This window comes from Epinephelus moara, chromosome 21, assembly GCF_006386435.1.
Source record: "Epinephelus moara isolate mb chromosome 21, YSFRI_EMoa_1.0, whole genome shotgun sequence".
Lineage (NCBI taxonomy): Eukaryota > Metazoa > Chordata > Actinopteri > Perciformes > Serranidae > Epinephelus > Epinephelus moara.
This window is the reverse complement of record NC_065526.1, coordinates 10,891,175-10,908,487: the sequence shown is the minus strand read 5'-3', so window position 1 is coordinate 10,908,487 and position 17,313 is coordinate 10,891,175. Positions and strand designations below refer to the sequence as shown.

At 43.0% G+C, this 17,313-nt stretch overlaps 1 protein-coding gene across 23 annotated transcripts in view; it reads left to right on the top strand.

The window, feature by feature from the left end:
• Nucleotides 1-17,313, top strand: part of LOC126383076 (muscleblind-like protein 1) — a 58,270-nt gene that overhangs the window by 18,364 nt on the left and 22,593 nt on the right. For 22 of the 23 annotated variants that reach the window (XM_050033474.1, XM_050033473.1, XM_050033472.1 and 19 more), the window contains one exon: nt 4,215-5,186. The exons of the other annotated variant lie outside the window; for it this stretch is intronic. In XM_050033474.1, the coding sequence (XP_049889431.1) occupies nt 5,010-5,186 (177 nt within the window). In that variant the 5' untranslated portion in view covers nt 4,215-5,009. The remainder of the gene's footprint in view (nt 1-4,214; nt 5,187-17,313) is intronic. 23 annotated transcript variants of the gene reach the window in all.

Here is a 17,313-nt window from a genome sequence, read left to right as displayed (position 1 = left end):
ATTTCCATCCAGGCGCACCTCCTTCCTAAAGATTCAAACAGTGCTAGCCACCTAGTGCCAGCAGATAATTGCAAGCAGCCAAGAAAAAGACAATGAGGATATTTACTGATATTGTCTTGTATCAGTTGTGGGCCCCTGAGTTGAATTGCATCGAAATTATTGTCATTGTACTTGTGATATCAGCAAATTGTCCAAACAAACTTTTAGCTCACTGGGTAGAGCGTGCGACTCATAGGCTCAGTGCTTTGCAGTGGCCCAGGGTTGATTCAAACATGCAACCCTTTGCTGCATGACATCCCCCCTCTCTCCCACATTTCCTGTCCAATCTTCGGCTGTAGGAACAATAAAGGCATAAAACATCCAAAAATAATCTTAAAAAAACTTTAAAAGGCTCTAACAATACAAACAATGGTGATACTCAAATTAGCAAGACATGATGAATTTTATTTTTGCAACACCCTGTGGAGGATTTTGGTCAGTGTGAGCTCTTTTCGTCCATACCCTCTACTCATAACAAACCCAAGAAATACAGTATATGTGTATCCATCATGTCTTTTTAATGCAATGTGCTGTTGCCCGAGCCCTTATACTTATTTTATTCAGACCTTACTGGGTGCGATCTCTCCACCAACATAGCATCACCCCAAAACAAAGCATCTTACTCAGGGATGTACAGTATGTTGTTTGCAAGAGCTACAGTGTATAGCAGCCCTCAGCCTCTCAGCGTGCGTGTGTCTGACGGAGAAAGATCAAGAGACAGCGAGGAGAACATGTCCGCGTGTCCATATGTGCAGCAGTGTGTATGTGTGCGGATAGAGGTCAGCGAGGGCAATATTGACATGCTATATTCTGAGCACATGGAGCAGCAGGAGCGAGGCCCGGGGTGTTGCATTTCCTCTGGCGTCCTCCACTGAGATGACCTGTCTCAGCACACTGTCACCCTGACTCCACCTCTGTCAATGTGCTGAAACCACTTCTTTTACTAAACAGCAGCGAACCAAAAGAGACGAACGCCTCTTCCTCTGCAGTCAAAGCTGAAAATAGGAGCCCCGGCTAGAAGCTATGTTTGTTGGTGAGGTTGTCATAGCAGATGTTGCAATATAATAAGTAGCATTTTGCTTCCGCTTAATCTCCAGTCATACTGCAGCAGTTAGCAGTGTAGTATTTCATATGCGATTATTCAGAATAGAGCCTTGGGCAGCTCTTGACCTATGGTGTTAAGCATGCTAAAGTAAACTAATAGTGTGCCACTTGGCCGTTTTTCAGGAAGTCTCACCACAACTGTGAACCACTCCCTCTTTTCTCTAGCAGTTAGTCACAATGACAAGTTCAAGACCAGTCCAGGTTAGCAACAAGCATGTTGCTTTGATTGCTCGAACCTTTTCAATCAGTTGAGACATGCCTCAAAACAGCTCTCTGTGTTCAAGAAGACCTCATATAGCTGAGCGCCATCCATCACAGTCCATATTTTGACAGCGTGTTTGACTCGTTGAGAACAGATTTGTTTTGTGACTCATAACCAATAGAAAGTAAAAGACGGAGCAGGCTTGCTTTTCATGTCAGAAACCGTTTGTGCCGTTGAGGCATATGCTGGTGTCACATGACCATGAGCTGATGGTGATGCTCCGATATTGAAAACACACACACTTCCTCTTCTTGCAGCCATGGAGTGTTTCTGCCACGTGTTGTAAAGGGTGATAGGAAGCATACGGTTGCGCTCTCTCTCTCTCTCTGTCTCTCTCTTTCTCTCGCCATCTTCTCTTCCTCCACTGTGGTTGACCTTGCACCAGCTTCCAAGACCTTGGAGTCTGAGGGAGTGCTGCTGAGGATGCTGGAAGAGAACGCAGGCCAGACTGTCACATTGAGGGCACAAAGGCAGAGGCATGGATGGAGATGGGGACGGTGGAAAAAAAATCAGGAAGACCAAAGTACAGTATCCACTCGTTAACACCGTATCAATTCTTTGGTTAGAGAAGAGATCCTATTAAACAGCCATCTGTTTGAAATGGATGCTTTGGAGACAAAGAGCACCGACAGTTAAAGTGGAATTAGATAGAGGGAGTGGCATACTGACAAGAAAGACCACAGAGATGAAGAAATCAATAGGGTAAGGACACCCATGTCCAGACATGATGGATCATAATGAGCGCTCATTATCGCTCTGGCACTGTCTTACGCCATACTACATCTTCTCCCTTTCCCCTTCTCAAAGATACGTTCTCATCTGACACTAATAGAAACCATAGAAACAGATTAGGCAGCCAGACGGAACGTAGGGGGCGTTTTCATGCACCAAGTCATCACATTCTCTCATTTGATTGAAGACAGCCCCTGGCACCTTCAATTTTAAAACATTTTATAATGGATATCTGTATTCTACCTCATTAGTTCATGTCCAGCTGTGTTCAGATGTGACCTCACTGGAACTCAACTTATTACAAAGTATATTTAGGTAGTAAAGGTGTGTTGCTATCGGTCCTGTCAGGCTGAGCTGTAGCAATAAATACATGTACCATCAGCATTATATGATATTAAAAACACAGCCCTGGGCCATATAGGGTTACATAGAGAGGTTAGACTTGGCTGACTTGACACTTACACAGCAATGAAGATAAAATTATGAATTGTTATTCCATAACAAGACATTTAATCTAGCCACGCTTATTCAAAAAAAAAATTGGCATGAAAACACCTCTAAACTGACAAAAACAACATTACTGCCTGTTATTAAAAGAAACAGCAGCTTTTAATAAAATGTTATCTGTCATTTAAAAATATTTAGCAGTGAGGAGATATATCTTTTTGCTTTAAATTTAATTAAAAAGTTCATTTATTTTAGTCTCTAAAGTGCATGATATGGAAGATCATTTGCTCTGTGTGTGTGTGCTTGGTATGTGTGTTGTGGGGGCAGGGCAGTTGTAGCTTTTGTGTTATGATTATGCTTGCACTCCAAAGGTCATTTGTAGCAGTAATGCTACTTTTGCTAGCGTAGGGGTCACCCAAGGTGAAACCGAGCAGTTTCCCCCTTCACTCTGTAACATATATCCATGTTGCTGGGTCATCATGACCTGGGCTGTACTGCTGCAGGACTCTGATATAGCGTGTTGCAGTGTTGCAGTGCTGTAAAGTTAGAAGCTCTTCGTAGCTTTGCTGAAGGTGCACATGCTGTTCTGGGAAAAGCGATTTCTCTACACAGGGTGTGGTGAGTTACCCTGCCTGTGCGATAAGAGCCGACTGGGCCCACGGGAGCCCAATCATTCAAAATCCCAGAGCAAATGCTGTACAACGGATTCAAAATAGAAACCACTGCCGAATAAGTATTAAAAAAACACTCTCTCTGCATTTGATGAATGGCAAGTTTTGTTTATGAGGGAAATACACATGGTATGATCACAGCAGACATGTCTGTGTGAGGTCATTGCAGCATTGCTGTGATCATGATGGTGCTTTTTATTTAAAAATGCTTTAGCTCATGGAGAATATTAGTTAGGATCTTTCATGAAAGGCTGTTTGTTTAAATTATTGTTTATGATAAATCAGTAGTCATAGTAATAGCGAGTGGAGTGATTAGTTCAGCCTGTCCCTCTCTTTCTCTTCCTCTAGCAGCGGGCAGGTCAGCCTCCTCTTTGCTCCTCCCCCTGCTCTCACCTGGCGCTCAGCCCAGAATGTTGCTGCAACTCTGCAAACTCTCATTGGTCCCCACTCTCACACCGCTTCGCAGAAGGGAAATGACTAACCTCTTCTCCCTCCTGCCCTGCCTCGACTTCCCCTCTGCTTTCACTCTCTTCCTTTCTTTCACCTCTAAACAGATTCGCAATGGCCGGCTTTACTGTGCTCGACTGTAAGCGATACAGGATTTGATCTGATTTTCCAGCGTTGACCAGAAGAGGTGGAAAGTTGTGAATGGCTGCTTTGTGCATTTCTGTGTGTGTGTGGTGTGGCGTGATGAGCGTGTGTGTGCGCGCCATGTGTGTTTAGAGCGCAGGGCGGGTGAACGTTTTATTTGTTTTAGCTGACACCCCTGCATTTCTGACATTTTTACATATTCTTCATTCCCACAGCTGCATAGCTTAGCGGCAGATTAAATAATGCGGCAGGTCAGAACCTCCTATGAAAGATGAATGAAAGAGAAATAAACCTGAAAGTTTTCTTTGGATGTGTATCATCAGCCTAATGTTTCTCTCCCTCCTTCTCTGTGTCTCTCTGCCCTCCAGAGGAAGTGCCTTCCCTGATGTCTGCTGCAGCTTCGACCTGCTTCTACAGCTGAAGCTCCACCCTCCCTGCCCCCCGCCTCGCTCGCTTGCTGCCACAGTAACACAAGTACAAGGACAGCAGCCGTACCCACCTCGCAGCCTACGCTCCGACCTGCTCGTCCATCCACCGCCATTACCATCCACTCCACGCAGTCGGGCTCCAGCCTCAGCTCTCCTCACCAGACGGCCCCGCTGCCAACTGCCCTCCACCACTTACCACAGCAGCGCAACACACCACCAGGCCCACGCAGCATCTCACCCACCTTGCCTTTAACCTTCGCCTTCAACCCTCTAAGCCTCCACTCGGTCCTCAGTGTCCTTAACCTTCCTGTAGCAGGCTACACCCAGACTATCACCTTTGTTGCCTGCGTCACTGCGCCTAACCAGAGGGCTCTTGATTTGGCCTGTTCATCTGTTTGTGAATGTTGTATGTTCGGCAAGCAAAGTCGGGCCAAGAGCAGCAACTTCATTTGTAGGTTATCGTCTCCTGGATATAAACACTTTCTCTTTGGTTGATTGATCAGGAAATTCATCCAATAACATTCGTCCTGCAACATTTCACTTCGGAAAAGGAGCCCTCTCAATCAATAGGAACTTTATTTTGAATGTTTCATTTCAAGGTCACATACACGTATAAGAGAATTTAACAACGAATAAATAAACAAAGACCTTTAAGTTGTGGATTAAAACACAAGAGGTACTTTATTCACGCTTGAACAGATTTCAGCTCGGAATAACTTTTGCCAGCGTGTCACCATGGCGATGGCAAACATGGCACACATCCGTGACACAAAGTGGCTGACGCTCGAGGTATGCAGGGAGTTCCAGAGGGGCACGTGCTCACGCTCGGACCAGGAGTGCAAATTCGCTCATCCGGCCAAGAGCTGTCAGGTGGACAACGGACGGGTCATCGCCTGCTTTGACTCACTCAAGGTAAGGAAGGAGAAGTGCTGAACAGGAAGTCTGGAGGTCAGATCTCAGACAGACAGATTGGCCACGGATAAGAGACTGAGCACGTTCAGTCTGACAGGCAATTTGAGTGAATATATGGAGTTACAAACTGGAAATAGCTGTTGTCTACAGTCTATATCACGCCAGAGCGCACCATCTGGCCATGGCATGTGCTCTCCTTGGGCCCACCTATTTCTGGTCAGGTGACTGGAACATGTGATCAAGAGTAGAGAGGAGGAGGAGGAGGAGGAGGAGGAGGAGGGGGGAGTTGCAGCTTTTTCGATTCGGGAAGCAGAAGTCAGGCGTTTGTAACACTGCACTGTGGAATTTTCTAGGACAGGCTGAAGTGTTTTGGCTGGTGGTGTTTACTGCACTTATTTCAGCAGTCATGTAGAAGTCAGCCTCATTTCCGACTGATTACACTGTACATAAACAGTGTTGCGTGAATTTACTAAATCAGCACAGTCTCTCTGGAAGTGAAAAACTGTGCTGTGTGCCAGTGTTTGAACAGGAAAACACAGATGAATAGGCTGTCACATGTACAAACACATATGGATGCCCTGAGCACAACACGTTTCAACAGCTAGAGAGGAACACAGCGATAGCGTCATCATGTAGATCTCACTCACTCAAACCACTTCCTGTGCAGAGGCCTAGGGGCAGTTAGAGGGGGTTTGTATGTATGTGTCTCTATAGACGTGTGTGTATTTTAGAGCAAAGTTGGGGGCAAATTTAGGGCAGCGTATGCAGTAATTTTCCATTTTTAGGCAGCAGCAGGAAAGCAGAAAAGCAAACACCTCTGTTTCTGTCTCCAGCTCATTCTCTCTCTCTTTCACAATCTGTCTTTTATCGGAGCACGAGATCTCTAGAGATGGGCGTACCTCAACCCAAAATTTCCAGCTTTGACACACACCCTCACAGGTTTGGCTGTGTGTGTTTTTTTTTATTATTTCTGTTTGTGTTCTGCCCCTGCAGACATTGGTGACTCGTGGTCATTGGCAGTGTGTGAACAGGGCAGGGTTAGGATGAGGACAGCATGTGTGAGTCGACTCAGAGAACAGTGTTTACAGGCAGATGTGGACAGAGGAACATTGTGAAGCCCAGGCTGAACTCTCCCCAAGTTTCCTCACAATGTGCTAACGCCTGTGCATGTATGTGAGTGATTTTCAAAATTACAGGCCAAATTAAGTCATTCTTGTTTATTAAATCTCAAGTACTGTTTTCATGGTTTTGGACATCATTCCTATCGATGGAGATTTCCACCATCATTGTCTTCAATCTCCTGGGATCTTCCAAGAAACACACGCACTCACATGCTCATACAGGTTTTAAATAAACCTAGTTTAGACAAACTGAGTAGGGAGAGAAAACAAAGGTGTTAAAATGAATACCCAAACCATATGTTGTAACCATCCAACCCAGTTTATAGACCCACCTCCCAGTTCAGCTTTGGTGCACCATGCTTGTCGTAGTTGTGTGCACACCATAGACTGTAAATATAATGGACGTAGCTACTGTGACGTCACCCATTGGTTTGATGACTCAGGTTTGGCATTTTGGCCGCCACCATCTTATTTCTTTGGATCCAGAAGTGACCATATTTGGACAGGAGGTTGGAGGTTTTGGAGGAGCAATGAGTGGATCTGATTTATAGACAATAGTGACACCTAGCAGACAGCCTGACACTCAAAGCGACCCCACCCTTAATAATGCTAACTTTAAGCCTTGATAAAATGTAAACGGGTGAGTTATGTATAAATTCATCTCCCATACAGTTGTCACTAATAAGGATATTAGCTATGGAGACCAAAACTGTTTTTCCTATCAGGCTGTAAACATGTTTATTTCTGTTGTAAAGTTGGGCATTTTAACATGGTTGCCTATTGGGATTCATTTTTCAGCCCCGGAGGCTGCCGCTTGGTGCGCACACAACTTTCCAATGCAGGAAGTGATTATGGCCAACAATTCTTATGCGCTCATTTTCAGTTTCGCCTAAAGAAGCAGCTACACTGTTGGCTTTTTTTACAACTTGTGATCACCTGAATGCTCATTTATTTCCCCGTTGAACTTAGTTGAAGTTATGTTGCATTGTTTTTTAGATGTCAAATATTTATTTAAATGTTAACCAATAGAAATGGTGGTCAAAGCTATGAAAAGAAGCCCCAAGGTGCAAGATATTGAAACACAAATGTTCTCCTGACTATCTAGATGTCGTAGGCCCCCCTCAGTTTGACACGGTGACCACATGTCGACATTCACTGACAACACAGTAGAGCTTTTCTCTACAGGCGGAGGGCTCTAGATACGTATGTTTAAACTGACGTTCACGCTGAGGTAAAGGTCAGCTACTGGAAAGGAGTAGCTGGCAGAAAAATGGAGGCTTTTTGAGGGAACCAAGGGGCCTATTTTCGTAGTTCGGACTCGTTTTCCACTAGGACTTGTGTATTAATGGAGATGGGTGATACTTTTTTTAACCGTGCGCCCCATTTTTTCCACTGGTAATGAAAAACAGAGCAGGTCTCTGAAACCCACAGTGGAAACAGTAGGAGAGAGAGAGAGAGAGTTTAAAAAAGGATAGAGGAAATTAGAAGCGAAAGCTGTTAGCTGCACATATACGCCAGAAGATAAGACCTAAAATACAAACGCATAGGCAGTGACACATTCACCGCATCGTTAAGGTTTTCCTCTTACATAGACCCACAAACCCACACACTGAAAAATCACATGTCCTACTCTACTTTCACACACGTTCAGCGGTTGAAATAGGACAAATTCTCAATTTAGTTGTGTAACATGAAGCCACATCATGCCCCATTACTAGTCCTGCACCCCCTACACCCACAACACACACACACACATACACACACACACACTGCACCCACACACTTTCTGCCCATGAGAGAGGATCGGCCTTCTTCTTGAGAAGTGTATAATTAGAACAGGTCTCACATGATCACCAGTGCATAGCTGAGCAGGTCACACCCAAACCCAGTCATTTTCCCAACAGCCACTCTCTCTCTCTTTTTCTTTCTCTCTGGCCTCCTTTTTACATGGACACACACACACACACACACACACACACACACACACACACACACAGATAGCCTCACACACAAAAAACATGTGTCCTGCACTAAACCATGCTTGTACAGTCCATGCTTTGGGACTCAGAGTAGGGAATATATTTGTACCAGAAATAGTAAAAAGAGTTAAAACACAATTTTTCATGGGAAGATGTTCGTGGCAGTAATCAGATGTGGATCATATACCCCCGAGCAAGACAATCAATCAGAACCAAGTTTTCATCTAGGCCACAGAATTTAAACCAATTTGTGGTTTGTGTGCGATGTGTGTGTATGTGTCCATGCACTTACAATATGCATGTGTGGGTGTTCACTGGCCTTAAACTTAGGCCTTAACCTCAGAGCGCAGCGCTTTCCGTTGCCTGTGTATCTGGTTGGTGCAGCACAGACAGCTTAGCAATGTCAGAGCGGGGTAAATATTTGGAGAAGGATAGCAGCTGCCAGAACTCCCTGATTTAAAGTCAGCTTTGTAACTTTGTCTATTAATGATTAACGTCTAAGCAGACAGGCTAGGTAAGATATGCTGATTCTAAATCTGTATAAACGGTTTGTATTTACAGCTAAATATTAAGATCTGCTCTGATGTAAATGCAAACAGAATAACCGATGAGGCAGGTGTGAAAGTGTGGTGCAGCATATGCTCCTTTGAGCTTTAGCGTGTCTGACAAAACTACAGGAAGAAGAGTTTAAAAGGTACATGATGTGTTGAGGAAGTAACCTACTTTTAACCTTCAGTAGTTGTAATCACTCGAGTTCTCTGCTTGCTTCACTAAAGCATTCCTAATCAGATTGCCGTATAATAGTCAGCTCAGGTTGCAGAAGCAAGCCAACTAATGCCTCCCTCATTAGTTTATACTAGAATGAGTCTGAAATAATATAGAGTGCTCTCTACAGTAAATGAACTGTAACACTGCAGCTCTACCCCACCCACGCAGAGGTAAACTGCCAGCTTATTTCAAGTGCTGTACCATCCCATTTTCATTTGATGCAAGCCTATTCTAGTCCGCGTTGCTTGTTTTCATTCTCCGCCCATCTTGGTAGCTACTTGATTTCCCGCTCAGTCTGGTTTTTGCCTCATTTACTCCAGGCCACACCCATCCCTGGACTGGGTGGTTCACATTACACCCTGTCAGACCCATATACCCACACACACACACACACACACACACACACACTCATAAACTTATGTGGCATGAGTTTAGGGTCTGCAGTGGTATTACCAGTCGACCTTGTTTGAACCCAGGAGCAGCAGCAGGTCCTTGTTTACCCCCCAACACTGCTGTCAGTGGCATAAAAAAGGAGTGGTAACCGTCAACCGTAGAGAACAGTTTGGATACACATTCACACAGCATAGACCTTGTACTTTGTGTACCTGCCAGTGTGACACACCCACTGTCATCATGTCTGAGAGAAAGAGATCAAGTGTGCGCACATGCACATGTGCGTGTGTGTGTGTTGTATCTGTATTAGTAGTGCTGTTGCAGCGGGTTTCTTTGTGTTACCACACTGGTCTGAGCCAAGATTACATTCCTGCAGAGCAGAGGGCGGGCAAATACCTCTTATTTATCTCTCTCTGTGTCTCTATCTCTCTGTCTCTCTTGCTGTCTGTGTCTCTATCTGTCTTTCCTCTCATGTTGCTGACCATATTTTGACAGCATGTTTATGTTCAGTGGTTAGATGGAACAGTCAGGCTAAACACACACACACACATGCGCTGAGAGGTGGCTGGCCAGACAGACGTGGGGTAAATATTAGCTGCGTTGCTAGTCGACAGTGTTTTTTATGATTTTAAACACACTATCCAGCCAATCTCTGGGCAGTAAAATCAACACGTCATGTTTTGTGTGTGTGTGTCTGTGTGTGTATAAGCACATGGTTATGAGTTCAGAAGGCTAATGTATATTTGACAGTGTTGTCACAAACTGCACATGGCCATGTGTAGGCAACAGTTGTCATTTATGTAGCCAGTGACAAAAACCATAGCAGCAGAGTTTAGTTTAAGTGTGTCATTTATCTCAGTATAGTTTCATTTTAATCCTAGCTTAAAGCCCATTTTAAAATTCCTATGTTGTTATGATATGCATGTCTTGAAAGTGCTTTTAGTTGTCGAAGGACTAGAAAAGCGCTATACAGGCGCAAGTCCATTACTATTTAACAAAAAAAGTTATATGTTTTTTTTTTCTGGATGCTACAACCGGTGTTCCTGTGGATCCGTAAAAGGTCTTAAAAGGCAATTAATTAATTAACCTAAAAATACAGACATGGGAAGTAGGATTTTATGATTTTTTTTCTGACATTGGATTGTAACATCTTGAAATAATTGGTAACATCTATGTTATTTATTTATTATTTTTTAAAGAATTTACTAAATGCTTCTCACATTAATGTCACAGAGATCAAAAAAGTTTATGCAAAAAGTTCTTCAGACTCGAAAATCTATTAAGTGGAATACCACATACAGAGTGAGAAGCAAATAATCACAAAGAAAACTCGTCTCTATTTTTTGTTATTGTAATATTGGTCTTAAATTTTATTCCAAGTGGCATTTGTACAGGCTTAAAAAGGCTTAAAGTGAACTTGCTTTAAGCTGTGGGAACCCTGTCCAACACATAATAAACACAAGTGGGAATAATAAATAAACCTGTGAGGAAATAATTAGACACGTTAAACTGTCTACAGTATATGACATAAACAGATTAAACTCCCTCCGCGGATTGTTGTCTAAATAGCTCTGTGCCACATTCAGACACAACCCCACTGCACTGTTTATCTGCACAAAAGCCGCAGATGGGCGTGTGGAATCCAAAGCCACTTCTAGACGTGTGATCCTCACATTGCTTGCTTCTCTGGCTTCTCGCCAAAAGTTACAAGCCCAAAGACGAGACTGAGGGAAAAAAAGGAAATAGGACACCTGTGCAGAGTGTTATAATGTCAGCGTCTGACCAAGACAAATGTGTTATCGGGATGAAAGTTTCGTCACATCTCTGATCAGCAAGGTTTGTTTTCAGGAGCACCGTGCTCATCTCAAGTCGGGGTACTGCAGTGAAGCTATAGTTCAGACAGACATTTTCCTGGATCCATATGGGCTCCTCTCCTCTGCAGTCAGCGCACGGGATCTCCATCCTAATTGGATTTTTAATGGGATATCTGTGGGTGCATCCACAATGAAAAATTCTCTGCTTTAAATTAACAAGGCTAGGATTCAGTCATCCATAACATTCGGCTTTTACTAGAAGAGAGCTATTCATATCACAGTGTCATCTGTTTGGCTGTGCTCAGTCTCCTCTGATTAAAATGAGCAGGTTTCACTTGATAAGAGCTGAGTCACATTGCAGGGGCTTTTATTTCACTAAGTAGGATCTTTTACATCTCCGTGTCCTGGTGTTGAGGGGTTTTTTCTTTCGTATGTCTCACTTTCATGCTAGAGCGATTTGTGTTTGGACCAGTCTAATCCAGGCCTTCACACACAGACACTCATAGACACATACACAGAGACATTCTTTGGTCTGCTCATTCCATGGTGTGTGCATCCTTGTCAGATCAGTTTGGCTGCGCGTCTTCTCTGTGAGCTTATGTGACGGAAGATCAGCGACAACAGCCTGTCTTTTCTTCTCAGTGTCAGCCGTCCCTGTCCCTCCATCACAGTGGGCCTCTTTATAACACCACTGATACAATGATGAATTCTCTCGCTTCTCTGTCTCTCTCTTCAACATACAGACATACCATAAAACCTCACATAGCCTGAGGGTTTGTTTGCTTCACCAGTTAACAAACATTGACAGATCAAAGCCGAGATTGCAGTTCTACATAATTTTAAACTCCAACAACATGCATGCACACGCAGGTACTGGTGATGTCACTCGGTTTGTATTGATGGATTCCAGGAGTTTATTGGATAAAACGTATAAAATGGGATTACAAGCAACTATTAAAGGCAGGAAACTACATCAGAGCAAACATTAACATTTATTTAAACTTTTACACAATCAAATTAAAAGCTATTTATATCCATACATACTGTAGAAAAGAATGAGCCCTCATCAAGCCTAATTTTTAAACCAGTTTTGCATAGGCGTAGCTTCTTAATGCTTGTGACAAAGGAATTTCAAGCCAGATGTTATGGTTGGCTCCGTCCTGCAGACATAAGCATGAAAACATTTCTGTCTTCACCAGAAATGACCCCTATGCAGCCACATATTCTTCAAACCCGTGGAACTTAATTTTAAACTCAGGTGGAGAGCCCAGAGTTTTCAATATAACTGCATCTCACTGAATTAAAAAAAATGTATAAGGAAAATAAATGCAGCCACTTACATCTAAAATACATGTATTTTCATTTAGTAAAATGGCATTGCAATAAAAGCTTTTAACACAGAGATTGTGCTATAGGGCCACTACGAAGTCCCTACTTTATGCCACCTTTGCATTTTTACACAGCACCAAACCATGGCCGAATCATGCAGCTCCAATGTGTGATTTTAGACTGCATGCCGACATCATGGAAGCAAAAGAGGCGTTGACAGGCGTGATATGTAGATGACCTCTAGTGTGACATGTAACATACGTGTTGGCAGCACTTTCTAAACAATAACTATTATTTACCATCTTTGTCAATATAGTAGCTGATATCGTTCTCTGCTCGGAGGGTAAAGAGCTCCCGCACCTCATTGTTTTCCCAAATTTTCAGCCGCTGTTCTTCTTCTTTGAGTTAGCTGCTAACAGCTAACAGCTACCTTTTAATTCTCCTGCAGTGGGCTGCACATTTAATGCATCATCAAAACGTCACACAAGTGCTGCCCATGATCCCATCCTGCTGGCTGTCCCGTTAACACAGACGTTGTTTTGACATTGTTACTACCTCTGATGCCACTTTAAAGGCAGGACAACTCTGTCCCCCCATTCAGCGATTGTACCTTTTCTACAGAACAGCAAGGCGGCATAACGGTGGTAAATTCCTGCCTTGAAGAGGCAGTGTAAAAGGGGCTACTGACGACAACAGAGGACGAAAAGGTGTATCGGTTTACAGTGCAGCCAAACAAACTCACATTGCTTTATTAAAGAAAATATTACAGAAAACAGCGCTTTTATTGCTTGTGGTTTTGAGGCTAACGGCACTGAAAAACACCTAGCGTTTCCAAGATTACATGCATGCATGATTTTCCTGTGAATCCCCTGTTTTTAGATAGGTAGTTTAAATCCAGCACAGGAATGGCAGACTCCGCCACCAATAATTAAAAATCAAAAATGTCTGGATGTGAATTGATTTAATTGCAGATATCATAGGTCAAACAAAACTAGTATTAAAAATGGGGTTTGTTCTCAAGGGAATCTAAGGGACTTTAAAGCTCCTTCAAAATAAAACTGAATATTATAAGGTGAAATAGTTTTAGTCTCAATGTACCTTCAGCCTAAAAACTGATTTTGCTTTTCCTAATTACCTCTATCCATCCCCGTCTCAAACTTTCTGTTTCTCCCTCTTTCTTGTCGACTTTTTCATTACCTCTTACAGTCACACAGCCAGTCAGTCAGCGCAGCCATTATCCTCCCATTAGACAGGTGAGAGTGGAGAAGAGGAGCTTGAGGGCACAGCCACTCACTTAGACTCAGCTCTCTCAACACCTTTTCACGCCGCTCCTCCCTCTCGCCAGCTGTTAGGTCCATCAGTCAGCTATACCCTGCCCCCTTATCTCTACGTTGATGCCAAAACATGAACGAGAAGCTACACGGTGAAATGCCCGCTGGTGGTGAAAGGCACGAGAACGTTAGGCAACAAGGAAAAGCATAGCTGATAGCTGTCCATCTGCTTTTTACTTGCTCAATTGCTCTTTCTGTGTCTAACTTGGGTTTTTTTTGTTAAACGCATTCCTTCCCAGAATCACAGTGTCTGGGCCTGTCAAACCCAAGGCATTGGTCTTAATTACTTTCCCTTTTTGCTGATTGCAGCAGACTCATTGTACAAAGTTTTTATTTGACATTGAGCTCAAACTCTGGGAAGTGAAACAAGTGAGGAGGAAGCACATCACCAGCACACTCACAGATGATGTCTCCATTTTGGCTAGTCGTGATCCATCATGTGTCCTTGTTTTTTGACCTGAAACAGGGGCACCACCTGAGGTCCAATTAGTGTTAGCCCTGATTAGTTTTGTGTGACATGAATGGACTGCTGGGCTCTCTGTTTACACTCCCTCACACTGCACTGCATCCTCATTGTCTATTACTCATACTGGCACCTGGTAGATAATATGCTAATCTATATCTCATGAGTACTGGTAGCACTTGCATTAGCATTACTTGCATTTACATGATGCTGGACTGGACTTTGGGCTGATTTGTTGGTCAGATATGATTGGTTGTTGTAGCTATTCTCACTTGACTCACTCTTAATTCAGACTCTTTATTTATTGGAAAAGAGTACATTTATTTTGGTAAAAAACTTGCCCTTATACAGGGTCTCTACATATATATACAAGTTAAATTTAAGACCTTTTTCATACCACTTCAGATTAAATTTAAGAGGAAATGTCGGTGAATATTCTCAGTCATCCAAGTCATGGTTAAAAAGTGCTATATTGTAGGCAACTGGACTTGCTTGCGTTTCTTGAAGACGTTTCGCCTCTCAGCCAGGAACATCAGAACTAAAGAAGCGTCTTGGATGAGAGTCGAAATTTCTTCAAGGAACGTCCAGTTACCTACGATGTAGCACTTAAGATTGCGAAGGAAATGCCCGCCAAAAGTAAAACAAGCTCTTTCCAAGTAAACACATTGACGTCAATTCAAAATTAACAGTAAGGTAAAATGACACTGATGACATCTGCATCTGCACAGAAAGAGTAAACTAAACAGCAGGCTTGCTAGCAAGACCAAAGTTTAATGATGCATATTTATTGCATGATCTAAATGCATAGAGGAGGGTGAAAATAGGGGCATTGAGTGCACGCAGGTGTTGTGTTTAAGTCTGTTCCCCTGTTGAATAGTGTTTCCCTCTGGTTAAAATGATGTTTCCTGAAGTGCCAACATCAGAAATCCACACAGTCATGGGACTAAAAAACATTTAAAACCCATCCAATCTGAATTTAACACAGTTTAATACTTTTTAAGGACCTGTGGCCACTGAGTGATTGAAAAGGAAAGAATAAACTAGAATCATTCCACTTGATGCTTTTCCTGCCTTATTATAGCACATTAACACAGGTAAAGAATTTGTGGAGCAAGAAACAAGCCTCAGAAATAAATTGAATCATCCTATTCCACTGTCGGTTTTATTTCTCACTTTTCAAGAGGGAATCAATTTGAGGAGTTAACGTGAGGCAAAATCTCTTCTTGAAAGGCAACGAGAGAGAGACAGAAAGAGAGTGAAAGCATCCTGCTTGTGCTAGTGCCAAGTTCGACAGAGATAATCGCACGCAGAAACAGGATTAGGCCAGTTGACAGTGGGATTAGAGCTGTGGATAGGATTACAGTCTGTGAAATCAGATTAGCACAATACATGACAGATTAAATCTGTTAGTGCTGCAAACCAAATTAATCATCTGCCTGATGGTTATTACTCTGCTATTGATGGAAGAGACTTTTTGTGCGTGTTCCTGCGATCCAGGTGTCACAAAACTGAGAGGGAAATGAATCCTGTACAGATGATGGAGGTAGTGGTGAGGGTTAGAGAGGGAGAACAAACGGGCGGGATCAAAGAACAGCGTATAAAAGAGAAAAGGAGTAGTGACATGCCTCTAAACTTTCTCTCAGCTTTTGAAGTTTTTTAGATGCATTGCTAAGCTGCCACTCGGAAGAGGTGGAAACAAGGGTGTAGTCTGCATGAAAGAGATGAGAAAGATCGGGAAGGCATACAGTACACTTTTCTTATCTTGGTCAAAGGATTTTTTTTTATTCTGTGTGCCTGTGTTACTTTTGATTTATATGATCACTTTTCTTTTTCCTTTTTTCTTATCTGTCTAACAAATGTGATTCGTAGTGCTATGTAGGGCTGTTATGGCAGCCTAATCCTCATCTTAAAGCATATTAGTAGCTTTAATGATTTTAATAAATACACTATTAATGTCCATGTGGTGGGGAGTCATATAAGTTCATTTGCTGTTGATGTAGATGTTCTGCTAAGGCACGAGAAGCAGTGTTTAATCATTAGTATTGCATATCACCAGATTACTCATCTTTCAAGTTTCGAAATGGCTGATTGAGATACATGTCAGACTTTGATCCTCAGCCGGAGAGGCCCCCAGACACTGAGAAAGAGCGCACCTCAGTCATTTCAGAAACAATAGTGTCGTTACTGACGCCTCGCCGCCACCCGGACCTTGTGATTTCTGCGCAATGACTCCTCTTTCTCTCTCCCACTGGGAAGCGGAGCTCGGAGATGATTAAATGAACGTTCCCAGGCCTCCTCACGCACTCACACTGCGAGTACTGGATGGCTTTCATAAAGTGCTGCAGCTCAAATCGATACCTGCGAGATTGCTCTGTTATTACTGATAATGAAAAGTACGGAACTAACCTTGTTAGCCCTAACGGGAGGAGAGGCAGCGCTGCATTGAACAGAGACTGTGGAGAAAACAGCGGTGTAAATAAAGTCACATGAAAGCATGTTCGTGTGATAAGATATAGAGAGATAGCGAGAGAGGGGGGCATGTCAGGAGAAAAACAGAGAGGTCTAAGTTTGGATCCAGGGCTCCTGTGTACGTGACATCTGACCTGAGGCATTTCTGAGAACCAACACCCTCTCAAGTGTGAATAACTCATTGCTGTGTGTGTGTCTCTCTGTTTGTGTCTATATAAATAGTGAGGTTTGTCCGGCTACCACTGTGTCTAATGCATATGTGTATTTATACTGGAACATTAACTGTCATCTCCAGTTTGCGCAGCATTTCTTTAAATTATGTCCGAAAACTTAAAAAATCCACTCAAACTTTCCGTCCACAGAATCGTACATTTATTTGGCTGACCTTATCACTCTCTGTGTGGTCTGTGTGTCGTAGCCTATAATCCTTTTCTCTCCGTCGTTGTTTGGTGAGGGTGGT